Source organism: Leopardus geoffroyi, chromosome C1, assembly GCF_018350155.1.
Source record: "Leopardus geoffroyi isolate Oge1 chromosome C1, O.geoffroyi_Oge1_pat1.0, whole genome shotgun sequence".
Classification (NCBI taxonomy): Eukaryota; Metazoa; Chordata; class Mammalia; order Carnivora; family Felidae; genus Leopardus; species Leopardus geoffroyi.
This window is the reverse complement of record NC_059328.1, coordinates 85850079-85877538: the sequence shown is the minus strand read 5'-3', so window position 1 is coordinate 85877538 and position 27460 is coordinate 85850079. Positions and strand designations below refer to the sequence as shown.

General features: G+C 39.7%; 1 protein-coding gene across 15 annotated transcripts in view; it reads right to left on the bottom strand.

Moving 5' to 3' along the window:
- Nucleotides 1–3133: 3133 nt before the first annotated feature.
- CDC14A (cell division cycle 14A) overlaps nt 3134–27460 on the bottom strand; it is a 188864-nt gene continuing 164537 nt past the window's right edge. For 7 of the 15 annotated variants that reach the window (XM_045478425.1, XM_045478417.1, XM_045478418.1 and 4 more), the window contains 2 exons: nt 26198–26320; nt 24964–25504 (listed from right to left, as the gene is read on the bottom strand). In XM_045478425.1, the coding sequence (XP_045334381.1) occupies nt 25051–25504; nt 26198–26320 (577 nt within the window). In that variant the 3' untranslated portion in view covers nt 24964–25050. Of the gene's footprint in view, nt 5431–24963; nt 25505–26197; nt 26321–27460 lie in introns of those variants that run through there. The other 8 variants (XM_045478431.1, XM_045478424.1, XM_045478427.1 and 5 more) reach the window with 4 other exon arrangements.

Sequence of the window (27460 nt, the reverse complement as noted above, 5' to 3'; positions counted from 1 at the left end):
TATGGTTTCTGAAGTGCAGTCATTCAATGTGGTCCCCGGCCATTACTCTGCGGCCATTGAAGGCATGTGATCTAGGTGATAAAGCAGGATACTGACTTGGCCTGAAGCAGCAGGAAAATCTTGGACAGGCTGCTGTACTTGTGAAGGAAATTGGTGTGAAAAATGGCCAAGAGAGAGAAGAAGTGAATATTATATACTTCCTCAAATCAGGAAAAACTAAGGCCTAGTCAACTAACCCCACTGGTTACAATCAGCGGATGCCGCGCTATTTACAACCGAAGCTACGTGAGAAGCTAATTGATTACATCTTTCTAGAGTTGAGAAACCGCCTGGAACTTGCCTCGTGGGGTATGGCATCTCTCTCAGAATATGCAGTGCGGCATTAAAAGTCTCTCTGCCTGCAAGAACCTAGATTTTTAAAAATAGTTCCATTTCCTCCAGAGTCTTACTTTTTTTTTAAAGACAAGAATGGATTGGCTCCTCTAATCTCAGGTCTCTAGGACCCCCATATCTCCCAGGTTTTGCTTCTCAGTGCAAAAAAGGCATATGTTATACGTCACAGCTTCATCTCCATCAGCTCTCAGTAAGGCCAGATGTACACCAGATAGATGATAGATAGATACTTATGTAGACTATCATTATACTATTCTGATCCCTGATTTCAATTTGTCTTTTGAACTTTCTATTTTATGTCCCTGACAATCATTTTTGGAGGTCTGGATGTCAAGATTGACAATCTCACTTGGAGATTATCTCTTCTTTAAAAACATTTTTAAACCACTTTATTGAGGCATGACTGACATCCAAAAAGCTGTGCATATTTAATGTATACAACTTGATGGGGTTGGAGGTAAGTACACATCCAAGAAGCCACTACCAGTCTTGCCCATCACCTTCAAAAGTTTCCTCCCATCCTCTTACAATAATTATCATTATTATAATTTTGTAGTAAAACCACTTAACAGTAAGATTTACCCTCTTAGCAAATTAGTAAAAGGGTACAAAGTAAGTTCTAGAGATCTACTACACAGCTTGGTCTTATTGTTAATAAGCATGTATTGTAGTATTCTTAAATTTTTGAGTAAAATAAATACCAATAAGGTGTCCTGGAGATGAATGAAGGTGAGCATTTAGCGTAAACTTGCCCAACCTGGGAAGAGAGGACCAATACCCTATGACATCTGAGAGGACTATTCGTCTCAGCTTCCGGCTCCAGCATCCGTTATCTCAAAACTTGGTGTCCAAAGCCCCTTTTTTGCTCCTCTGTGGTACACCTGGTCCATTCTTTGAAGCCAGTTTAAATCCCTTTGGAAGAGAGCCATGATAGTAGTAAACAAAATACATCTGACAGATCATTACCCCCAAATCTGAAGTTTCATGTAAATGTATAAACATTTGCAGCTGGAATCATTTCTACAGTTTCTACCTTGACCCCTTTTTCACTTAAGAGTCCAACCTCTCAGAATCACTTTGGTCAACTTGATTAGAACCAAAAGAGAAACAGCCAGTGGTGTGAATCTTCGCTATTTGGGTGGTATGCAGGTTAAAGAAAGGTATGGTGAGTGAAAAGGTCACTTAGTTTATGTTTGTCCATTTGAAACCAGTTTCCAAGTAACTGTATGTTGCATTAAAAGTAGTCTTTCAAAGACAGAAATCATATGACTTCACTCATGAGGACTTTAAGAGACAAAACAGATGAACATAAAGGAAGGGGAACAAAAATAATATAAAAACAGGGAGGGGGACAAAACAGAAGAGAGTCTTAAATATGGAGAACAAACAGAGGGTTACTAGAGGGGGTGTGGGAGGGGGGATGGGCTAAATGGGTAAGGGGCATTAAAGAATCTACTGAAATCATTGTTGCACTATATGCTAACTAACTTGGATGTAAATTTAAAAAAATAAAATTAAAAAAAAAGTAGTCTTTTGATGTAAGTTTCTACTTGCACTCACCAAATAGGTTTAAAATTCTCTAGAAAAGCTATTTTTCCCCTTCTTGATATGATTATCATAATTCAATCCATAGAAAAGGAACAGGGTGGAAATATATTAACATTTCAATCCAGCTCAAAATAACTTCATACAATTATTTTCTACGTTCCTTTCTAAGCCATGAATGCCACTACTATGAAAGCTATGTGTAAATAAAGAAGTTTTATCTTCTGCTATAAAGTATATCTTACTATAATTGGAAATTCCCTAATTAATCTTCAAAGGAGACAGGCTGAGACCAAATTCTTGCCTTGCTGGGCGTTACAGAGAGGACTGCAGGGTTTTTGCAAGCACCATTAACTCTGCCTTACGAGGTCACTTCAGGAAAGAGCCCAGACTTCTTCCAGAACATGAAACACCACAGAATACTGTCCAGCTTATATAGCGACAACTGGTTCAAGTGGAAACCTTTAACACCTTGGTAGTTTAACAAATGTCACAAAGGAAAGCATACAAGTGTGAACCATTTTGAAAATACATTTCTCTGGCTTATCGTTGGTAAACTCATGTTCCACCTGTTCATTGCACCCCAGCTGAATAGATATGGAGTAGCCTCTCCAGCTGTGTTTGGAGGTTTATAAATCATCTAGGGACAACAAAACCATGTAAACTCAATGACAGCTAGGTCAGGAATTTGTTGGAACTGGTTAACTGACTGACTAAATAGTTTGACTATGTTCTTCATAAGAACTAAATCTGCAGAAAAATATTTTCTGCCCTTCATGAATTCCGAAGAACTCTCCTTCCCTAAGATGTGGTCCCATGACAACTTCAGTACCCCAACTGTCTCCTGCAGTGTTGTGAGAACTTCTAATTGGCAGATTCTCAACTCAAGAAGTGAAACTACCTTCCCACCCACACCTTTTTCCCTGTGTTCTGAAAAAAAAAATGTAAAGACAAAAGAGAAGGGCAAAATCTTAGAAATTTCACAACCTGAGGAGATCCAGTTTTAATACATAAAGTATCTTTAATAAGTAATGTAGCTTCTTTCTCTCAAGCTGCCTCTTCCAAGAGGTGAGGTTTCTTCCATCTGATTTATTTCTATAATTTCTCCTTAAGAAAAATGGCCATTCTTACTCAAAAGGCACCAATCACCAGTGTATCATACAATAGTCGTAAATGACCAAGCAGGACCCAAAACTCTGATCACAATCAGTGTTTTATTAACAGAAAGGAAAATTATATAGAGAGAAAAAACAGCAGGAGCCTGACATTATCTGACTTTTGTGAAAGGCAACGTATAAGGTTTCTTTGTGCTCACCGTCATATACTTCAAAAAATGGCCACAACCTGGAAAGTCAATACAAGATAAACTGAAAATCCAGAATGGAGATCTTGAGAAACTTGAAAGGCACCAACCAGAATGGATCAAATAGAAAATTATAAAGAGACTTCAGTACACTGATAACTCAAAATCCAAATTATAAAAGTCAGGGGAAACATAAATTGCATAAAACTTTTATTATTTATTAGCAGTGCATTTTTCTACACTTTAAAATAGAACAAATTATCTTTTGGAAGGTAAACTATTCATAACAAAATACATGTCAACAATTTTTTTATTTTTGGAGTAGAATTACTTTGCTATATACTTTCTATATTATATACATACACTTCTTGATTTGTCTATGTATGGACATGTGTACAAATAATTCTAAGACATACACATGTTGATACACAGGACTAATATACAACATAATTATGGAGAATTTACAGTAGTCAATTTTACAATCATTTCAATAGCTGCACACAAATTAGTGTTCACAGAACTAAAACTGTCCATATGGTTCCCTTTTCCCACTTTTCAAACGTCATCTGAATTACTTTTCACTGATTTTTTTCAAATACTACCATCTTCCTGTACAACTAACCACTCTTTTTTTTACAATAACCCCTAATAAAATATTTTACTCTTTCAGTTTTAGAAAAGGTATACAATTTAATTTCACTTATTTTAATTTTTGACTCCTAAAACATACAATTCATTTTTTTCATCAGCTTAGTGCAATTATTTGGTACTGCAGTTACTGAAGCTTAAGTAACGAACCTGAGCCAAACATTCATTCAAATGCCTTTTTAAAATGTAAAACATGAACAAGATGTTTTGCCGAAGCATGTGTAATAGCCTCAAGGTACCCCATCCTTAATAAATATATTATCAATAACTCAGTGGTTGAGAGGAAAGCACTTCATGTGGATCCACTTAACTGTCTGAACAGTCCATTCTTAAGCAGCATGGAAGATAATCAGAATCTAAGGCTCCCCACACCCCATGGAAATGAAACCTACGGGCTTCTGAGGCCTGATGCCAGATTACACTTACATAAAAGGGCTGTGAGCACCTGTCAGGGGTCCCTTCATTTCCACGTTAGGTTTCTGCCATGCTGGCTTGTGTCTTAGGTGTTCGTAATCTGTTACCAACATAGCTCCTTTAATACAGAGAAACAGCAGCATCTTATTCAGTTTTTTCTCTTCATTGATTTAAAACTGGTGCCAGACCACATGTGGTTACAGACAACAACCTCGTACCAAAAGCAAAATATTCTAACTGGGTTAAGAACTCTCTCGAGAGGAAGAAAGAATTAAAAGCATTTGGAATGTTGAGTCATTTCATAGAGAAAAACTGTGTTTTCAGGAGAAACGTTCAGTGAATTCTAATCTTCAACTGGATGTTAAATTTTGTTAAAGCCCCACAAGGATGCGAAACTAAACAGCTGAGCAACAAAAACAAAAGGGAAAGGAAACGGTCTGAACAAGCCATATCAAACGATTATCCTCTTGCCAGAGATAAACTTGCATAAACTCATTACATTAGACTGACTTCCCAAAAGAATGAACTGATCTGCCCTATTCATAGGGGACATAAAAAATCACTTTCTAAAAACTTTCTCCCTTATTTTTTCTTAATAAAGAGGAATTATTTATTCATCGTAGACAAAACCATACTAAATAAATTCAAAATACAAATTTTTGGTAGCAAACGACAAGAAAATCTAAGTCAAAATAGAGTCTAGTTTTTACATAATTTTATAGATTTATAAATTTATCAAAATAGTCTTTTAAAGTTCACAATACATACATAATGTAACACTGTACATGTAAAGGTAGTAGCAAATGTATTACCGAAATACATTAAAAATAACCTTTCAAAATACCAAATTCAACATTAAAACGGTCTTAAAAAGCATTGACATCTCCATAAACATAGTTTCAGTGCATTTATAGTAGTCATTAACCAGAGTTTTCTGGTTTCAAGTCTCTTGAAGGTCTTATGTGAGTGCTCTCCTTAATTTAAGGTAAGAAGGCAGAAATATCCCTCGAACAGCAGTGGCTTTCTCTCTACATTGCTTGTCCAGATGAAGACACTGTGTCTAAGAGTGGAACAGCCTTCGTCGGAGCGGCGAGGCCTTAGTAATGAACATATTCAGACTGAAGGGACTGTGCAGGGGGGAGAGACATAAACTGAGGTTAAAGCCCATCACATACAAGACTCGTGGTACACATCATGCAGCTATTTCCTTCAACACAAGGCAGTTTGGGTCTATTATATAGAAGATAAGTGAAATAAACTAAGAAAAAAATAGAAAAGGCTGGGGGGGAAAAAAACAAAAACAAAGCACCTGCTAAGAATAAGATATGCAATTATGTGGAGTGACTGCAAGAAAACTTTGTATTTTAAAAGGCCTACGATTTATTAATAGCAGTTAAAAATGAAGTATTATGTGCAAATTGGTAGGTAGCACTAAACTCACTTCTAAGCTTTTGTGCAATAATGAGTTTTACTCAAAAACATTAAGTGATATTTGTAAGTAAATTGAAGTTTATCAGAATATACTTTAAGATTATATATACTTTAATCCAATACATATCAAATGTTAAAGCTTCTAATGCAGTAGAGCTAGCAGTCATCTAAATAAATTCCTTAAGAATGCTTGAATTTAACAAATAGTTTGCAAATCCTTTCCATGGAGGGGGACACAAAGCACTTCTACTTTTGAAATCTAAGCTCAAGACCCAAAAGCCCTTGTGCAGAAGAATCTTGCAGTTATAACATGATAAATAGCGGGCAGCTTTCAAGAAAAGAAGATACACAAATTCCTCCCCCGTCATATTAGATAATCACATATAAAAGGAACATGGTTGGGATATGTAACCAGAATGCATTGATAATAGACATTATCCAGGAAAAGAGAAAGATAGAGAGGAAAAAATGGCCAAATACTTATATTTGAGCAGCAAACAGCAGTTAGAAAGAAGGAACACAAATCAGTTCAACACGAACATATTCTTTTGCACAATTCTTCAAATACCTTAGAACAACAAAGTTTACTTGATTTGCCACCAAATGTCATTTTCTACTTCTCCAATAATTATTTTTCAAGTTGATCTGTAGCATGCTATTAGTAGGTCTTATCAGTTCTGAGACTGGCCAATTTTGTGGATGGTAGGGGTATCGGTAAAAAGAATGTCAATTATGCAAAAAGAATCTACAAAAGATTCAAACTATCTTTGCTCAGCTTCAAAATTCCAGTGAATTTTATACCCTATCGACAGCCATTTACTCAGTAAGCATCTATCAACACTGTGAGTCAAAAAGTCACCAGCCTGTCCTCAAGGGCGAAAGTCCACACTGTCATACAAACAACATGAAGAGACAAAGGTGTCAATGTTCAATAACATGCATAGCGTGAAGTAACACCGTACACAAGAAAGGATCAGGCAAGGGAAGGGAACGCTTGGGGAAGGCAGAGGCTCCCAAGCCTGCAAGTTTCAAGGAAGAGGTTAAATGTTAAGAGCTGCTAGGAAGAATGGAAAAGGCTGGCAAGTTGACTTTCTCACTACAGGACGCAGTTTATGCCAAGGCTTCAGAACAGGGGACATGATCAAGAAGTAGGGCACTATAATGTAAATATGCCTGAACTCACAGAAAGCCTAAGAGGTAAGACTGAGAAAAGTCCAGTAAAGCTGTTCCAATGTCTTGAAGCCTACATACAATTAACCTGTAGGACCCTCAGTTGCCATCCTAACAATTAGAACTTAAAAGTGGACTATTATTGGGGCACCTGGGTGGCTCAGTAGGTTAAGCGTCTGACGTCAGCTCAGGTCATGATCTCACGGCTCGTAAGTTCAAGCCCCCACGTTGGGCTCTGTGCTGACAGCTCAGAGCCTGGAGACTGCTTCAAATTCTGTGTCTCCTTCTCTCTCTACCCCTCCCCCACTCATTCACACACACTCTCTCTCTCTCTCTCTCTCTCTCTCTCAAAAGTAAATAAACAGGGGCGCCTGGGTGGCGCAGTCGGTTAAGCGTCCGACTTCAGCCAGGTCACGATCTCGCGGTCCGTGAGTTCGAGCCCCGCGTCGGGCTCTGGGCTGATGGCTCAGAGCCTGGAGCCTGTTTCTGTGTCTCCCTCTCTCTCTGCCCCTCCCCCGGTCATGCTCTGTCTCTCTCTGTCCCAAAAATAAATAAACGTTGAAAAAAAAAATTTAAAAAAAAAAAAAAAAAAAAAAAAAGTAAATAAACATTAAAAAAAATTTTAAGTGGACTATTATTTTTCCAGCTGTTTTTCGCAGTTTCTTTTGAAGTCTGGCAAGTAGGCCAAGAGAGCAGGGCCAGGTGGTCCTCCCCAGCTGCAAGCCTGCTTGCTATACAATGGCCAATGCTTTGGTAGTAATATTGAAATTTTGCTTTTGTTCCAGTTAGAAAAGTTATTTATGTTACCACTAATGGTACTTCTATAGCTCCTCAGATTGTTTGTAAATTTAGAACAAAGTTGTTTCTGCAAGCAGCCCTAAAGTTCCATCAAGTCTCAATAGACAGAGATATAGCAAATGAACAGATACTAGGCAAGTGACCTTTGTTAAACTAACTTTCTTTCAGGGTAAAGTATTTCATATGTGCATCAATATGGAGGGGGTAAATATGTGTATGTACATATCTTTACTTATTTTATGGAATCATGATGCCCACTGAACTGGAAAACAGAAATAGTCTACAATCACTTTAGGGATTTCTATCATTCATAGAAGTATATATTCATATTCACCTCTGGCAGAAGCTTTCCTTACACACGGCAGCGGTCATCACTCTGGCTGCTGTTTCATCTAACCTACAGATACAGTTTAGCACAATCCCTCTTGCTTCCTCTGCCATCCCGCCCCCTCTCCCCCCACCATGGGCTCACTTAATGTTGCCCAACTGGCTCTGAGTCCTCTGTAAACAAATAAAGACACGAGTTGGCTGAAGAATGGACCTTCTGTCGTGCTGCATAATTCATTCAACAAATAATGATTAAACATTAGTAGTATACATTTGGCACTGGGGGATAAAAATAAGATACAAAAGTTCTTCCACAGTTTGTTTATACGGTATAAAGAAAGTGAAAGGACATAATAGATCAGTAAAGAGACTTAATAAATTAGTCTGACATCAGCATTTTGTAACAAATTAACTTCCTTTCATTTTCAATCTAAAACAAAAATCTTAATGGAAGTGGAGTTAGGGAAGAAAGAGAACTGGTAAAGTCTACAAGACATATTCACTTGAAAAAAAAAAAACATAACTAATATTTCTAGGCTTTTTCACTGGGGAAGCAGTTATGTGGGATGACAGTAACATTTTGATTTCACATGCTTCCATGATGGCATTGTACTGAGGGTCTCTGGCTCATCTGTTACCTGTATCCTAAAGTTACTAATAAATATCCCAGAAAACACAATAACCCATTATTAGCATTGCTAATTTTTATAGCAAAGATGCAAATGTATTTTGTATCCCACAACCAATATCATCACTGCTGTTGACTTTATTATTCAGGAAATAAAGTACAACTATCTGGAATTCTTAATAAACTAGATATATTACTGAAGAGGTCAATTATTCTGTGATAGATATTTGTTGAGTACTTCCTATATACCAGGCACAGTTCTAAACATTTTATATGTATGAACTCATTAAATACTCCAGACAACTCATTTTACAGATAGGAGATTGAGGCACAGAGAAGTCAAGGACTTTGCCCAAGGTCACACAACAAGGAAGTGGAAGAGCTCATATTTTAACTCAAGCAGTCTGGCTCAAAGCCCAAATGCTTAGCCACCATAGTATAACACCTCAATATACTTCTAGCCTTTGTCCTGTGATCACTGCGTAATCAGTCGGACATTCTCTATCACCCGAACACAAACAATAACCTGAAGCAGGGGTGCCTGGGTGGCTCAGTAGGTTGAGCCTCATGGTCCGTGACATGGAGCCCCACGTCTCAGCTTGGAGCCCACTTGGGATTCTCTCTCCCCCTCTCTCTCTCCCTCCCCTACTCTTTCTCAAAATAAATAAACTTAAAAAAAAAATAACTTGAAGCATGGTGTGATCCTGAGCAAAGAAATATTACAGTACAAAAAAAAGAAAGCAATATTTATTATACCATAAAGGAGATATATACATTTTAAAATGAAAAATCCTTATAGGACCTAATCCAAAGTAATTTTCAGGAATACTCTAAAAATAAATTTCCTTTATAAAAACACCCACACTTCAGTATTCTGATTAAAGTTTTAATTCTGCTTGGCCAATGTTTATCACTATCATAAGAATTAATACCTAATGCATCGGAAATAAAAAAATAAATGCAGGAATGACAATGGATACGGTTATGGAGGAAGCAGTGCTTGAAGTATAAATATTATTTTACAAGGTAGCACTTATTTGTATAATCAAGAGATTTTAATTTCTCAAACAGAATATTCAAGTTTCTGTGCCAGTAAGTTCAACGGGGTTATAGTGAGTTAAGACCAGATCAAGTTTATCATGAATATATGGTGTTTTTATAGTGTGAATCCCATAAAAGTAATAATACAGCAATATTCAGCCTGCAAAATAAGGATAAAATTACTTTACACTTGCAGCCCCCAAAATTTTTATGTCAAAATATAAGCTTCCATCAAGAAGTCTTGTTCCCTGAAAGCAGTTAGATTTGACATAAAACAAAGTGTTAGGTAAGGAGATCAAGACAATTTGTTCTGTTCTGGAAATTTGCTACTAATCTGTTTTGGCAGATGTAGGTAGTGACTTTAAAAATTTAGCTATTCTGGAGGTGTTTCTTTTTTAAACAGCCCAGTTACCTAATCACGGTAGAAAAATGTCTAATAATGACAGGTATAAATACTGTAAGATGGTTACTAAATACAACTATATGTTGACTATCAAAAACAGCAAACTGTAAAGAATAATGAAAAATTAAGGTCTTTGCCAGCAAATTAATGAAATGGTGTCTTACTGTTCACATAACTCAGACCAACAGACCCTAGGACCTGGAATGTTAGTTTCATACTCGGTCAAAATCCTGACTCTCAATCGCCACGTGCTTTTGCCATACTGACTTTCCCTCTCCTGTATTTTCCCATCTTCCGAGTCCCTTAAGGAAGAGAAAGTAGTCTACTTGGTTATTGTTGGTTTGAGTTCTAACTACAGAAGCAAAAAGCACCTTAAAAAGTGATTTGCTTTCATGGCATAGATAATTAAAAAAAAAACAAACAAACCACATTTGGCAATATGGTATCTTATTTTAAATAAAACTCTGGGGTTGAATTTTAATGAACTGGGGAAAAAATACACATTGATTAATAATAAGTTTATCTATAATTGCCTCTATACTCTGGGGTCTTTTATGGCTTTGCAATAGTTTCCAGTTTTTGTATTGCTTGTATGTTAACGACACGCAAAATGTGTTCATTGATACCATTTCCACAAATATGGTTTCACAAGACTGAATGTTTGGCATTTGCTAGCATAATAATACTTCTCCAATAACACTGGTAGAGAAACATAGCTGCATAAGATTTTTTTGGCTAAGGATTTTGATAAAATCTGCTTTGAAGGAGGTGTAACATTTTTCTATAACGTTCTCTAAGCATTTCAGGGTCCCCAAGATTTAACAAGCCAATTTCGTTTAATTAAAATGCTATATAAAAAATTCTTTCACCTTCCCACCTAACTTTTAATAGATTCTTTTTTTTTCTGAGTGAACTTAATTGTGCTTTTCAACAATCACAAAAAGCTCATTTGTTAGATGACAGATGGTTGTTGACACCTTACTTGACTCAGCCAACCATTCCGTGAACGTTTCCAGTTCATCTGAACACCAAAATTATATTGATGCAAGCTCGGTTAAAATGTATTTTCTCTTATTTTAGTAAAGTCACATTTCTTAAAAAAAAAAAGAGAGAGAGAGAAAGAAAAGAAACTCTCAGATGATTGTATATTAAAGCAAAAGCTGAAAATCTGTTTTCCTTTTTGTTAGTGCTTCATGTGCTGACGGTGATAATGGGCTGCTAAGCACCTTAGCTCTTTGCTTCACATTCGTGGACCTAGATATATTATACAATTTTTAATTCAATAAATATTTATTAGGTACTCACTGTACTTTGGCACCTGAGAAAACAAAGATGCCTCCAAGAAGCTTAAAAGCTAGTAGAGAGGAGAGAGAATCACATACAGCTGTCTAGAATATAAAAGCAACTCGAAGGTGGGGGGCGGGGCAGGTGTGTATAAAGTCCCACGAGAGTCAAGAAAGATGGGTCACAAATGTTTCATCAAAGAGATAACTGTGGAGACAGGCCAGGAATTATAAAACCCAGCAGAGACAAGGAAAAGCAGAGTGAACCACATGTGTTAGAGTGTGGGTGCAAGGATGTGGCCCTATTGCAGAGTGCTGGTGGGTATGCCGTGGGGAGCTGCTGGAGAGATAAGATGGGGGGGGGCACAAGGGCTGCCAGGGAAGGGCCCCAATGCCAAGCCAAGGGATCTGACCTCCACAGATCTGTGGACCCCACAGGCAAAGTAGAGACAATGAACAATTGGGAACACAGGAATGGTCTTAGAAATCTAACACAGGCCACAGTATAGAGAAAAGATTAAAGGCGGGAGAGACTTAAGGCAGGAAGAAAATTTAAAGGGCTATTCCAATAGTCCACAAAACCTTAATCAGGGCAACGCTGTTGAGAACGGAAGAACAAAACATAGACAGCAACTAGGGACAGCTGATAGTACTGAGTGACTGGATGTGCAGAAGGAAAGGCGGCCGTAGTGTCAAAGAGGATTCCAAATTTCTAGTGTGGATGACAATTACGAAGCCAGGAAACAAAAGGAGGAGCAGGCAATTGAAGAAGCAGGTAACACCCATAGGAAGTTAGAAATTGCCCAGGAGACAATCACCCAGAGAGAGAAGTGGGCCAAGGTCAGAGCCTTGGGAAAAATCATGAAAGGGTTGGCAGAGGAAGATAGACAAGTAATAATTTTAGGGGGAGGGAGGATGAGAAATAGGAAAATAGCATTCTAAACTCAAAGGAGACAAAAAGAACAAGCAAAAAGGGCAGCTGATATTGTCAAATGCTACAGAAAAACTAAGAAGGAAGAGATCATCCGATCTGTCCTGAAAGAAGTCAGGGGCAGCCTGTGGGAGAGGCTCTCACCAGAATGGGGCTTCTCTGGTCCCAAGGTTGGCCATAAAGGAGACACTGTGAGAGGTTACAGGACCCAGGGAAGCAATTGGCAAGATCACTCTGACCAACCCGGATGTACCTGTTTGCAGGTGAGGAGACAGGCAAATGGAGTGGAGTAGGGACTAAAGACATAAGAGAGAAAGGCCATGGATGAGTGACTCCCTAGAACAGTGTGGAAACAACAGTACAGGGGGGCAGAGTTACCATTGGAAAATGGTAGAAAATAGTAAAGATTCTTTTAACCTAAAAGGAAAGGAAAAAGAAGGACACATGTCAGATGAAGGGACACTTTGAGGCAGAGAAGAGGACAGTTAGGGGAAATCACTCCTGATGATTCTATGTTCTCGGTGAGACTCAAGGCAAAGTCAACCAGCCCTGGAAGCTGAGGCAGCTGTGTTGACAAAGCATGCTAAGAAGTTTTGAAACAGCCAGCGTGGGGAACAGCAAGGGAGCCAAAATGGGATAACTAAACTACTTATGAGCACCCAAGGGCCAGGTAAATTAGAAATTCATTTAAAATGGAGTTAATTGGTGGCAACATAATGGGATTTTCTCCAATAGTGCTTAGAAGAGAGAGACTAGAAACAAATACAAAAACAGTGGACTTGATCTTATTTTGGAGGCTAGTGATTAAGTGGCTATGGAAAGAAGACCCAAGTACAACAGAGAACATTGGAAAGAGGAAGCAGAAATGACCATGTGGGCCACAGAAGGTGGGGAAACAGGCAGGGACCACAGAGAGGTCTTGGGGAAGGGTTAGTAGGTGGGGTAAATGTCTGAGAGGAGACTTACAGGATTCAGAATATCAGAAGAAATGCTTTAAGCAATAAAAAGGCCAATGAAATGGATTTCGAAGTGAATAAAAATAAAGATCACCGGAGTTCAGAAAGTTTAAAATACAGTAGTCACTGCTTCTCTGAATCTTGACTTCCTCGTCTGTAAACTGTGGACTAAATAAATAAGCTAATGTATATATGAAGCACCTACTACAATGGCCAGCACATTGGAGGTACTCAATAAGTTACTAATGATGGCAATGATAATGATTAGAAAAATGTTACTGTCGTCGAGAACATTGGCAGTAGCCCAGTGGCTAGAGGAAAGCCAAAGTCCTCAAGGAATAAAGATGAGTGAATGGCAGTGAGGAAGACAAAAACAGCAGCACACCATCAGGTGTGGTTTTCAAAAAAGAAAGTACAAATACAGTGTCTAATACATCTTAACTGTAAAGATTTGAGAGTTACCAGAAAGAAAGCAATTTGCACTTATGTGGTGAATAAGGGGAATTAGGCTGGAATAGGTCAGCCTTATTTTGCTCACTTTCAAATAGACTTTAACATTTTCTCCTTTAGTTTACTGCTTGCAATGTTTGTGCTCCCCACCCACCAAATTTATGTGCTGAAATCCTAACCATCAGTATGATGGTATGAGGAAGGGGCCTTTGGGAGGCAATCAGGACAAAAGAGTGGGAACTCCATGGATGGGATTCGCATTCCTATGGGGCCCGGGGAGCTCTCTCACCCTCACACAGCCACATGAGGACAAAATGTGTGGGAGAAAAGGCACAGCAGGATGCAAAAATATGATCAACTTCTTTAAGCCCACAAACAAACCAAGTCACAGTAGTAGACCACTGGCTACAGAGATGGAAGTCAGCAGTGATGGCCAAGTGTTCTTGAGGGTATACAGGCCAAATGCCCCTGGCCTAAAACTGAGGCTGGGATCCCCCACCTGTGAGAAGGACTTGAGAGGGACCACAACCACTGCCCTGGGGCCGGGGTTTATGCAGAGCTGCATCCTTGCCTGAGAAGCAGGCCTGCTGAGCTCACCAAGGGAATAGAGCCTGGGTCATGAATGTCTGTTTCTAGACTGGAGGACCGGGGATGGGGGGTGGGGGGGCGGTTCAAGTGGAACCAAGAAGAAAACCAGTGGATGAGGAGGGAAAAAAAAAAACAGAGAGAAGTGAGGAGAAACAAAAAACTCCCATCCAGTGTGAACCTACAAGTGAAAATTCTGAAACACACGAGGAGGGGCACCTGGGTGTCTCAGTCAGTTGAGCATCCAACTCGATTTCAGCTCAGGTCATGAGCTCACGGTTCGTGGGTTCAAGCCCCACGTTGGGCTCTGTGCTGACAACACAGAACCTGCTTGGGATTCTCTCGATGTCCCTCTCTCTCTCTCTCTCTCTCTCTCTCTCTGCCCCTCCCCCACTCTCAAAATAAATAAATAAACATTAGAAATAAATAAAAATAAAACACACAAGAAACATGAACACCAAGAGAACTAACAAAGTTTTCAACCAGGAGATGAATTCTCACAGGCTGAAATGCAAACAACAAAGCCATCTCAAAACAACCTGTTATCTGAGATCCTCAAGGTGAAAAAATGAAGAATACCCATAAAAAGAATAAGAAATTATGAAACAAAAATAGGCGGGTCCACATAAAAACAGATGGCTGTCATAAAGAATGAATGATAAATGTTGGAAGTAAAAGACACAGCCATTGAAATCAAAAGGTCAATAGTTTGGGGACACATTCCAGAATGGACACAGTTAAAAGAGAATTAGTGGGGAGTGCGTGGATGGCTCAGCCAGTTAAGCATCCAACTTTGGCTCAGGTCGTGATCTCTCAGTTAGTGAGTTTGAGCCCTGCGTCAGGCTCTGTGCTGACAGCTCAGAGCCTGGAGCCTGCTTTGGATTCTGTGTCTCCCCCTCTCTCTCTCTCTCTCTGCCCCTCCCCTACTCGTGCTCTGTCTCTCTCTCTCTCTCTCTCAAAAATAAATAAACATTTTTTTTAAAATTAAAAAATAAATAAATAAAAGAGCATTAGTGGATTGGAAAATAGCAGGAGGAATTCAGTTAGAACACAGCCAGAGTAACAGGAATTTAAAAATATAAAACAGAAGGAAAGAAATACTGAGGACAGATTGAAGGGCTCCAACATAAGTCTACGGGGTATTACAAAAGGAGGAGTGGAGGGGGGCAGGGAGGGTGCGCCTGGGTGGCTCAGTCGGTTGAGTGCCCAACTTCTGTTCAGATCATGATATTGCAGTCGTGGGTTCGAGCCCCGTGTCAGTCTGTGCTGACAGCTCAGAGCCTGGAGGCTGCTTGGGATTCTGGGTCTCCCTCTCTCTCTGCCCCTGCTCCACTCACAGTCTGTCTGTTTGTCTGTCTCTCTCAAAAATAAATAAACATTAAAAAATTAAAAATAAATAAATAAATAAAAGGAGAAGTAGGGGAAAGGCAGATAAAATCCAAAAAGATAGTGGCTGAGAATTTTTCATCATTGAAAAAGTCATCAGCCCTGAGACTGAAAGTATACATTAAGGCCCAAAGATAAACTCTGTGGAGTCCATATCTAGGTATGTTATGGTGAAACTTCAACGAAAAAGAGAAAAAACTTACAATAATTGGTTTTGTCCTTCAACTATAGAAGCTTTTCAAGCAAAGGATGACATTAGGAAACTAGTATTTAAAGCAGATTCTGGCAGCAGTGCAAAGACAGAGTGAAGGGACCAGAAAAATGACAGCAGATGATCAAGTAAGCCAGAAGATGCCTCCATGGAGCTTTCGGTCTAGTGGAAGAAAATGGCTTATCCATCTTTGTCTTACCTTCCTGGACTAAAACAAGACTGCACTCATGGCAGACACTCATATAAATATTAGATAATTTGTTTAATTGGGCAAGTCTTTACACATATATAAAAAGCACTCTCGTTTGCTCCTGGCTAAATAAATAAGTAAAGCAAGATTAGAAAAAGACTCTTTTCTATTGACTTAGCAGTATTTGGTATTAAGTATTTGGTATTGGTAAAACAGAAAGTGTCAAATTAAGTTGAACAACCAAGCCAATTAAAACTCCGACATACTTGAGATTAAAGCAAGTTCTATACCTGAAAGAGTCCTTTCAAATGGAGAGTCAAACAAAGCTGACAGACTTTGTACAGGAAATTAATGTAAACCACTATTTAACATGGGAAGCTGAACTGACCCTTAGCTCTATCTGCAAACACTATGTGTACCTAACAGCTGATACACAAATTTAAAGGCATCATCTGAACCATGCTAATCTCAAAACAACTTGATGCTTTGGCAAGTAACATTCCCAAGTCCACTTAGAAAGGAAACAAAAAAGAATACCAATGCTGAGTAAATGCCAAAGATGTGGTTCAAAGATTGAGCTCACATTCTTGGGGCACCTGAGTGGCTCAGTCAGTTAAGCAGCCAACTTCAGCTCAGGTGATGTTCTTGCAGTTCATGGGTTGGAGCCCCGCCTTGGGCTCTGTGCTGACAGCTCAGAGCCTAGAGCCTGCTTCCAATTCTGTGTCTCCCTCTCTCTGCCCCTCCCCCACTCACACTCTGTCTCTCTCTCAAAAATAATAAAACATTTAAAAAATTACAAAAAAAAGGAGTGAGCTCATGTTCTTGATATTGACATCCCTTAGCTGAAAAATTTAAGGTAATGCTGAAATTCCATCAAATCTAAGGTATGCCACAACAAAGAGAAGAGAGGGGAAAACCATAACAATTTAAACATACAAGGTTAGAAAGCTAGTACTAATCCTTAGTATCAAATATAATATTTAATCTTTGGCGCACCTGGGTGGCTCAGTCGGTTAAGCATCCAACTCTTGATCTCAGCTCAGGTCATGATCTCACAGTTCATGACATCAAGCCCTGCACTGGGCTCTGTACTGACAGCGCAGAGTCAGCTTGGGATTCTCTCTCTCCCTCTCTCTCTCTGTCCCTCCCCCACTCTCTCTCACACACATATACACACTCTCCTCTCTCTCTTTCTCTCTCTCTCAAAATAAATAAGTAAACCTAAAACAAATAAAAACAATATAATATTTAATCTTTAATTAATCTTTGTGATTCAATATTATACTTAAAATCAGGACAGGATGATAGTTTTTGAAACACAGGACAGGCAGAAGGAAAAGACATCAAATTTAAATCAAGAAAAGCTGTTAACCTCCCACTGGAAAGTAGGAGCATTTTATTGGGAATGGATGTTTAAACAGTCAATAAGCAGTTCATCACTGTCACACAAACATTACTCCAAAGTAAAATTAAGCAGGCTTTAATGCAAACGCCAATCACTCAGATTTTCACCAAACTGGGTATTTTACCAAGCTGGATCTAATATTTTGATCTTATTCTAAGTCCTACTTTAAGAATCAGTAATTCCTTCAATAAATAAATAAAACATAAAACATATTCCGACTAATGCCAGAACACAGAATAACTTAACCTATTCGTTGGCTACCAAGGTTGTTCTGACACTGGTCAAATTTGAGATTGAGAATACTGAGAACAAACCGGTGGTTGCCAGAGTGGATGGAGGTGAGGGGCGGGCAAAATGGGTGAAGGGGACTGGGAGATGCAGGCTTCCAGTTATAGAAAGAGTAAGTCACGAGGATGAAAAGTACCGCATAGGGAATATAGTCAAGGCTATTGTAATAGCCTTGTATGGTGATAGATGGTAACTACACTGGTGTTGAACACAGCATGATGTATAGAGAGGCTGAATCACTGTGCTGTATACCTGAAGTTAAGGTAATGCTGTGTGTTAACAGTACTTCAATTAAAAAAGAACTATAGCCAACAAATAAATGTAAAGGGACAAAAATAATATTGAAGACAAAAATAAAGTTGCCATATGATTACCAAAAAAATAAATAAGTTTGAGGTGGTGAATTCATCCACAAAGTCTTCATAACCAAGAGCAGGTTAACCAGCTAAGTCTAAACATGGCTGTGCCCCGTCACACAGGGAACTTAGCATAAGGAGAATGCTACCGTAAAACAGTAGGTATGCACACAATATTTCATCATTTCAATTTTCCTTCCAACTGTAAACTAAAGGAGTATTTTTTTTTTAATGTTTATTTATTTTTGAAAGAAAAAGAGAGTGCAAGCCAGGGAGGAGCAGAGAGAGAGGGAGACACAGAATCTGAAGCAGGCTCTAGGCTTTGAGCTGTCAGCCCAGAGCCTGACGTAGGGCTCAAACCCATGAGCTGTGAGATCGTGACCTAAGCTGAAGTCGGACGCTCAACCGACTGAGCCACCAAGGTGCCCCTAAAGGAGTATTTTTAATTCTTTTCTGTGTCTAGTACTATATTAGAAACGATAAAATATAAAAGAACTTTATGAAACTTGGTATGTAGACCCCAAAGAAAGTTTAAAAGTTGAAGACAAGTCTCACAGATACAGACAATACGTAAACAAATACAGAAGCTCAGGCATGTAATAGCTACAGTATATGTTGATAAAGTACTAAGTATGCTTCAAGGATAGGAACAGAGGTGAAAAAGGAAAACTTTGGGTGGGTTCACGTTCTTGAGGACAAGGGAGCCCACATTATGGAACAAGCAAGGGAAATGAGGTACAAACATACAATAAAGGGAACCGAGGACAGAGGGCCTGAAAGCTCAGGAAAGGAATTTAGGATTAATGTTCTAGCATTAGAGGATCCTGATCACTTCTGACCAGGTGAGTAAAATGATGAGATCAGTATCTCTTACCCAGGAGTGCTTTAAAGTGTGGTTGGCAAACTACAGCTCAGCGGCCACATCCAGCCCACCACCTATTTTTGTAAATAAAGTTTCACTGAATCACAACCATACCATTTGTTTATGCATCGAGTTGGAATTGGCACACAAAGCCAAAACAGGCCCTTTACAGAAAGAGCTCGTGCCCCTACTTAAAGTATGAATTAATTAAGACACTGAGTTAGGAACAGCCTCAATGAGGCTAACACAATGACAAAAAAGGTGAGAAAACAGCAGAAGAGGAAAATGGGAAAATTCCAAGAGACAATGAATGGCATCACTGATATAACCTGAAACATTACCATGAGAATATCTCTGGAAATGTCTGAAGACCAATAGATAAGAGTGAGTAACAAAGCTTAATATAAGCTACTGCTTAGTAATAATAATCAAATTACAAAAAAGGTTTTAATAGATGATGCCCAAAGCAGTTGTCAGAAGAATCTTATTATAGAGCAGCTTATCTTATTTATATTTATATACCCTACAGATCAATACAATAGAAGCTTGTTCTGAAAGGCTACTCCATTAGGTCCATAATTAATGTGACCTGTGACACTGGAGTGACAAAAAATTTTTGTAACCAACCGGACACTCTCTCTCTCTCTCTCTCTCTCTCTCTCTCTGTCTCTCTCTCTCTGTCTCTCTCTGTCTCTCTCTCTCTCTCTATATATATATATATTTCTTTTTTAATAATAAAGCACATTATTTTATAACTCTTCAAACAGTTCAACTGATGCAGAAAAGATGTTTACTAAGGACCATAATTTTTCTTTGGGTAGTTAAATTTCCATTTACAAAAATAAATACATCATTTAAAAATTAATAATAAATATATGGTGGATCTGTTGGTCACATATGATTATTTAATAGCATCAATACTATTGTGCGTATTAAAACACAGAATAATTATTGAAAGTGCATAGATAGCATTTACCCAAGGACACCAAGGTAGGGACTGGGTACAGCAGGTAGGGCTCAAACTAGGTTCCCTCCCTTCAGGGTTTCTATCAAGAGCTACCATCCACACAACTGCCAGAATAATCTTCATCAAATCAGATCTGATCAAGTCACTTTGCTACGAGATTCCAATAGCTCACAGTGCACTTCCCAGTTTGGCTTCCCCTTAACGTTCCAGCCTTATCTACAAGTAACCTCCCCAGGCTTTAGTGACACTGGAAAACTCACTGCTCTTAAAATAATAGTAGCTAATAATTATGGAGCGCCATCTATAAGCAGCTCTGTAAACTAGTCCATATGATTGATCTCAGTCATCACAACCACCCTATTACAAAGATCTTATCATATCACCACATAAGCTTCAAGGCTCCGCAGTCAGAAAGATGCCTTTCAAAGTACACAGCCCTATGTTGTATAAAATTTACAAAAATTAATATTTTGTATTCTTTATCTTACATAGGTCCCACCATATCATATAAGCTTCAGGGTGCACAAAACCTAGTCTGCCCTTGATTATTATTATTCCCGTTTTACTGAGACTCGGAGAGGTTAAATAACTTGCCAAAGTACTCACCACAAGGAAGTGGCAGAAATCAAACTTGAACCTAGGTCTGTCTTCAGAACCTAAGAGTTTAACTACAGTACTAAAGCTATGCTTCTGTTCGTACGGTTCCCATTGCCTGCAATGGCCATTTCTCTTCTTCCTATTTTGTTAAGTAGATTCCCAGGAGGCTCCTTCCTATTTATGCTCCAAAGCCCAACTAAAATGTTATCTCTTCTGCACATCTTTCTTTGACCCTTCCTGGAAAAATGAGATATCCTTTACATATCCCTGTATTTTAAGTTTATTTATTTATTTTGACACAGAGAGAGAGACAGAGTGCAAGTGGGGAGGGGCAGAGAGAGAGAGGCAGACAGAGATTCCCAAGCAGACTCCACACTGTCAGCACAGAGCCCCGACATGGGGCTCAAACCCACAAATTGTGAGATTGTGACCTGGGCCGAAATCAAGAGTCGGACACTCAACCAACTGAGCCACCCAGGCGCCCCTAGATATCCCTGTATATTAAACATCTACTATAATCAAAATAATCAAAATATAATCAAAATATAATCAAAATAATATGCTTTTTGGAGTCAAACTGACCTATGTGCAAATTACACCTCTGCTATATATTTGTGGTACAATCTAAGGCAAAATATTTAATCTCTCAAACCCTCTGGAGTAAGTTACTCTAAACACACTGACTCATTTAAACATCTAACCATTCATATATCCATTCAAGAAATACTTAATGAGGGCCTACCATATGCCAGGCACAGAGCATACAACTAGGACACAGAAAACAGAGGCACCGTCCCTGCCCTCACAGAGCTTACAGTCTACCGGAGGATACAGATAAGTGAACAGATGATTAAAATGCAGAGTGAGAAGAGTATTGATTAAGACCGAGGCAGGGGAGAGAAGAGTTTACGGGGAAAGCATCATGACCTCACCCAGACTTTAGGGGTCAGGTAAGGACAGTGGAGACGAACAGCAATTCAGTGGCAAGTCTCTTAAAAATAAAACAGAGCAAATATTCAAGACAGATACCTCAAGTAATTTCAATTTAATAAAATACTTCCACCCCACCCACGCCATAATCACACGTCCCTCATTTCTTAAGCATTTGAAAACTCCTCTGAATGTCAGGGAGGGAAAACTGATTTTTTTTTACAAGTGAGTTAATAAAAAAATGAAACCTTGTGCAGTTTCTACTGGCAGCAGAAACCTCAACACCAACGGAAGAGGCCAAATAAATAAAAATAAAATCTGATTGTTCTTCAGGATTCTGTCACAACCATAAGAATTCCTTAACATTTGTTCTTGTTTTCTGTGTTAAAGCACTTAATGACAGAACAAGGAAATCATTTTTACATTTTTCTGGGGGCTGAACTGCTGCATAAAGTGAGAGCAATTGCAGCTTTCAAAAGAGATGCTAATTGCAGCTTCTAAAATATTAGACTCTCTCTAAACACCCGTCACCCTCATCCCCTAGGAGTTTCTGGGTCTTTCTTAAAGGTGCTGGGAGGATACTGCCTTACAGACTGCATTTCCTACCCAAGGACTTAAAAACATTTCTGTTGAGAGATTTATTCCTAGTTCTTCAAGGGTCATATGCCTCACAACTTAGGAAGTGCTGGAAAGAAGGACCATCTTATTTAGACAAGAAACCCACAATTAGAAAAGCTGTACTGGAGTGATAAAGGAAAACAACTTACAACCTCTTTCTTTATTCCTATAAAATGGGAATTTCCATCTTAATTTAGACTTTGTACCAGCAAACCAGCAGGGGTAGGACCTGGAGCCTCCCTTCCCACAGAGGTTTTCTAGGCAAAGATAAAGGAGGGGAAGTCAGCTCTAAGAGACCTGCTACTTCTTACTTCCTGGGAGGGTGAGAGGGAGGAAAATGTTGTCATGCTGGCAATTCTATTTATAAATGCTTCTCTTTACAATGAGATGACAAATTTAAGAGAGAGAAGAGGGGAACGGCAGCAGCTGCCCACACAGACTATTACTTTAAATTTAATTATCAGAAAACCACTCTCTTCAGGCCAGGAGAGGGATGAGGAGAAGGAGGAAAGGTGAAGACAAATATCAAAATATGGAATGAAACCAAAAGCTAAGTTATATAAATATGGGAGGGAAGGGCGATCACCAATCATCTAAAGACTATCCCCATGCTTCAACTAGCCAAGAGGAAAACTGAGATCCAGAAAAAGTAGAATGTTATTCTTGCCAAGCTCCCAATGCTTCTGGTATTCAGCTACAAATGTAGATTACACTAAATCTTCAGCTATGAAATCGTCAAGATAGCTATATAATTATCTATACATCTATATGTGTACCACTTTTTCTGAAAATGAACAGATCTGTATTCTGGTCTAACAATGAGGTTGACCCACGATCAGTATATGAAAACACTCACAACTCAATTCCTGCTGGGAAGCACAGGACTTGCATGTCTTGTTATGAAAAGGTAAATACCTATTATTTTCCATCTAACCCCCTAGTTACTAAGATTTAAGTTGTTACTGATACAACTATACCCATAATATCATGAGATCAGATTCAGATTAAGTGGTGGAGTGGGCTGGCACTATATAGGAATTTAAAATAATGTTGAAAAACATTGAGAATAAAATCATATCTGGAAAATTATACAGTTGACCCTTGAACAATGCATGGGTTAGGGGTGCTGGCCCCCGCACAGTCAAAACCTGCATAGAACTTTGATTCCCCCCAAAACTTAACTACTAATACCCAACTGTTGACCACAAGCCTTAGCAATAACATCAACAGTCAATTAATAAATTATATGTATTAATACTGTATTCTTACAATAAAGTAAACTAAAGAAAAGGAAATGTTGGGGCGCCTGGGTGGCTCGGTTGGTTAAGTATCTGACTCTTGATTTTGGATCAGGTCATGATCTCATGGTTCATGAATTTGAGCCCTGAGTCGGGCTCTGAGATGACAGTGAGGAGCGTGTTTGGGATTTTCTCTCTCTCTCTCTTTATTCCTATAAAAGGAGTATTTATTCTCTCTCTCTCTGTCCCTTCCCCACTCGCACACACGTGTGTGCTCTCTCTCTCTCTCTCAAAATAAATGTTTTTTTTTTTAAAGAAAATGTTATTTAGAAAATCATGAGGAAGAGGAAACACACATATATTACTGCATTGTATTTAGTGAAAGAAATCTGTGTGTTAGGGGACCCATGCAGTTCAAATCTGTTGCTCAAGGGTCAACGATATGTGCTAGAAAGGACTGTGTGTGCATAGAAGAGAAAAAAAAAAAAGGCCTCCTTGAAAAGAGGCCTGAGGTTGAGACAGGAGTGGTAACGTATCCAACCAACACACACACACACACACACACACACACACACACACACGCGCGCGCACTGTGTCCTCATGTTTGAAAAGTGGTCCCCTAAAAAAAAAAAGAAAAGAAAAAAAAAAGAAAAGTGGTTCTCTAAACTACCATCTAAGGGAAGTGGGTCTCCTTAATTATTCCATTGGGTTCCTGTTTCCCAAGAAAGGCACACTGCTACCAGCACCTTTCGTCCCCTCTGCTCCCCTGCAGAAATCACTCCCTGGGTAACGGCTGAGGAAATGTTGGTAGAACAGCAGGCATGAAGGAGTCCCAGGCCCCAGACTACCCAGGACACTGGACTTTGCTTGTGCCCTGACTGGACTCCGTGTTGAACTCTGAGTTGCACTTTGATCTGTGAGGTTGATTTCTCCTTCCTATTTTGTCCTTGTTCTCTCAAATCAACACTCACATTCCCATAGATATGAATTCCCCTTGAGGCAATCAAAATATGTGATTAAAGTGACTCACAGCAGGGTGTGAACCAACAGATTTTACCTAACAGGGATTTCCAGTTTAAAGGGGGGCTTGGTAACCTCAATACAGAGTTCCTGGGGAAAATGTGTTTGATGATCTTTCATCCTGTCTCTAGAAGACTAATAGCTAATTTTAAACATCTTCCTGATACTCTGCCTTCCCCTTCCTTACATCCCAGATACCTACTCATGGGCTCTCCTTATAAACACCTTCCCATTTGCCATTTTGTTAATTCTGGGTCAGTTCCCTGAAGGAGGGGACATATTCCAGAGCCTAATGGTTAGTTCTGAGAAGCTACTGTTCATTCAGCACCTTCCACACTTAAATACTCTGAAATTCATTCATTGATATAAGATGTGGAAAAGCGAAGCTTCCCAATTCCACTGCAACCAAAGCAAATACCATCTATCGTATGAATCAGCTCCCGGCTTTGCACCAGATATTCAGAGTTGATTCGAAAACTTAACTGAAAAGTAACATAAGTCAACGGTGTCCATGATGAAGGGAATGAGAGCGGTTTCCCTCTGAAGAGGGAAGGAGGAGGAGGGGAAGAAAAAGAAGGAAGGAAGAAACCCCAGTTGAAACTTGGCATTTACTTGAAGAGGAGCCAGCCGAATGTACGTGCATAGACAGGTTCACAGCACAGAGGGAAGGCATCGCTCAGAAGGCTTCCTTGGCGCTATTAAATTTCTTTGGCGGCAGCCTCGGCTGGGGAGGCAAGGCACAAAAGTTGCGTTCAGGGTTCTGAGGACCAGGAGGTGGTGTCTGCGAACTTACGGGGATTGAACGGCTCAGGAATCTCGCTGAGGAAGAAGAGAGGCCGGGGTAGGCGGGCCGAAGAACGGGGCTGTGCTCCTCCACTTTGACGGCGCCGTGGGGGCTCGGCTGGCTGCTCACGGTGCTCCCGCTGGTGCTGTTGCTTCTGCTGTACTGATTGTTGTTGAGCTCTGGGTAATTTCTGGCAGACGGCTGGGAGCTGCCATTCAAGAGGTTGGTGAACGGGCTGGCTACGAAACCCGCCTTAGAGGACGAGGAGGCCTTTTTGTTCTCTGGCTCCTCTGTTGCAGCGTTCAAGTTCCCTAGAGAACTGGCTAGCCGGGAGTTTATGGAAAAGCTGAATGGAAAACACAGGTGGGGATGGGGGAGGACATAGACAACGATGTACGCTCATGCAGAGTTCGTGTTTCTAAAATACACAGGACAAGAGGGGAATGGGATGCAGACAGCTCTGATCAAGGCAAATAGGGACAGAATGGCGTCTTTATCGTCTTGGTAATATTACAACATATGGCCATTAGTGATACACGTTAACTTCCTGTCTAAGCAGTTCACTGCGACCCAAGAAGCTGGCTAAACCACTCTGACCAGATGTCTTGAGATAGGACATCTGGGGGCTCTGTGTGTCCTGAGGTAGGGAGTAAGTGAAAGGGGCTATATGAGAGTAAAAGGTAGACTGAAGTGTAAGATTTAACCTACACAGATTCATTCAAATGTCCCTACCCATTTTAGTTCTGCCCATACACATCAAAGGAGAAATGATGATACCACATATCATTAGTAGGTTCCACTGAACTCCAATTTCTGGATCACATTAGGCAAGCTGGAGCTCCACTATAGAAAGGGATGCCATACAGCACTACCTCCACACGACCCTGTCCCTCAGGATGGGAGACAGGAACAGAAGCCTTCTCTGATTTCTCCCCTTCTCCCTGATCCCTTCTTCGGACAAACTTCAGCCAAACTCATTGTCTGCTACAGATTTCCTTTACCCCCCACCAGCATCTGAGAAGAGGAAGAGAAAAATTACCTTCTTACACTGGCGCCTGAGGACAAAGAACTTCTGTTTATCCTCTTGGCCGTCGCTGAGGGGGACAGAGCCACTTTTGAGGTCTTCAAAGTAGATGCAGATCCTTGTGGGGAAGAAGTCAATCTTTGTGGAGAAAAATGGGCAAAATGTCACCTGAAAGCTGTGTTATCTTAACATTCAGCAATCAACTAAGACAAGATAAATTCATAACATTAAAGGCATCGTGGCAGGTCACGGTAACAGTGATAGCAGCAGCAGTCAACACTGACAGCGCACTTGCTCCGAGTCAAAAGCTCTTCTAAGAACCTTACAGACATTAGCTCATATTCACAACAATCCTATGAGGTAGCTACGATTGCAATCCCCACTTTGCAGGTGAGGAAACCGAGGCAAAAAGGAAAAGTCACCCAAAGTCAGTGAGCAAGTGACAGAGCTGGTATTCAGATCTAGGATCCAAAGTCCTGTCCTTAACCATGATCTTGCCATGCTTGGTCACTTCCCTTCTTTGATGGAGGCAGTCATTCCTCACATGTCCTTAGGCTACATGTGTGTGTGATTGTGTGTGTGTGTGTGTGTGTGTGTATGTATTTGTATATGTATATATTTTTTACTTCTTTATATATTAAATCTGTCTTCTTCTTTCCACTCTCCAACTGCCCTAGTGAGGCCACCACTATTCCTTACTCTTGACTACTAGTGACATCTTTTAATCTTATTCATTAAAATTCAAATTCTGAATAGCCTCAGGTAGAATCTAAAATATTTAATTATGCCACTCACTGTTTAAACCATTTAATTTTTACTTGGTGCCCAGAAAGCCTGAGCTCCTTGGCTTTACTTATAAAAGCCTCCAAAATCTGCCATTAGCCTTTGCAAGCAGGTCCTTTCTATCCATGCTTTCTCATTAGACAACTCTACTCCAGCTATACAAAATGCTCGGAATTCCCTGAATGGACTGTATTCACAGCTTCGTCCAGCTTGCACGTGCTGTTTTTCCTGCCAGGGCATCTTCTCCTCTCCTTACCTCCCCTCTGCTTCCTCTCTTCCACCTCCATCTGCCTCATTCCCATTGGTTACCCTTTGAAGGCCCAATCAGTTGGAACCCTATACGGCAAGGCTTCACTGAATTCCCAGGCAGGGTAAGCATCCTGTTTCATCATATATTCTCATAGTAAATCATAGCCCTTATACCATATTCCACTGTCTGATATCTGTCTATTCCCCTTGATATAAGATCTACTGGGGCAAATGACTGTCTCCCAC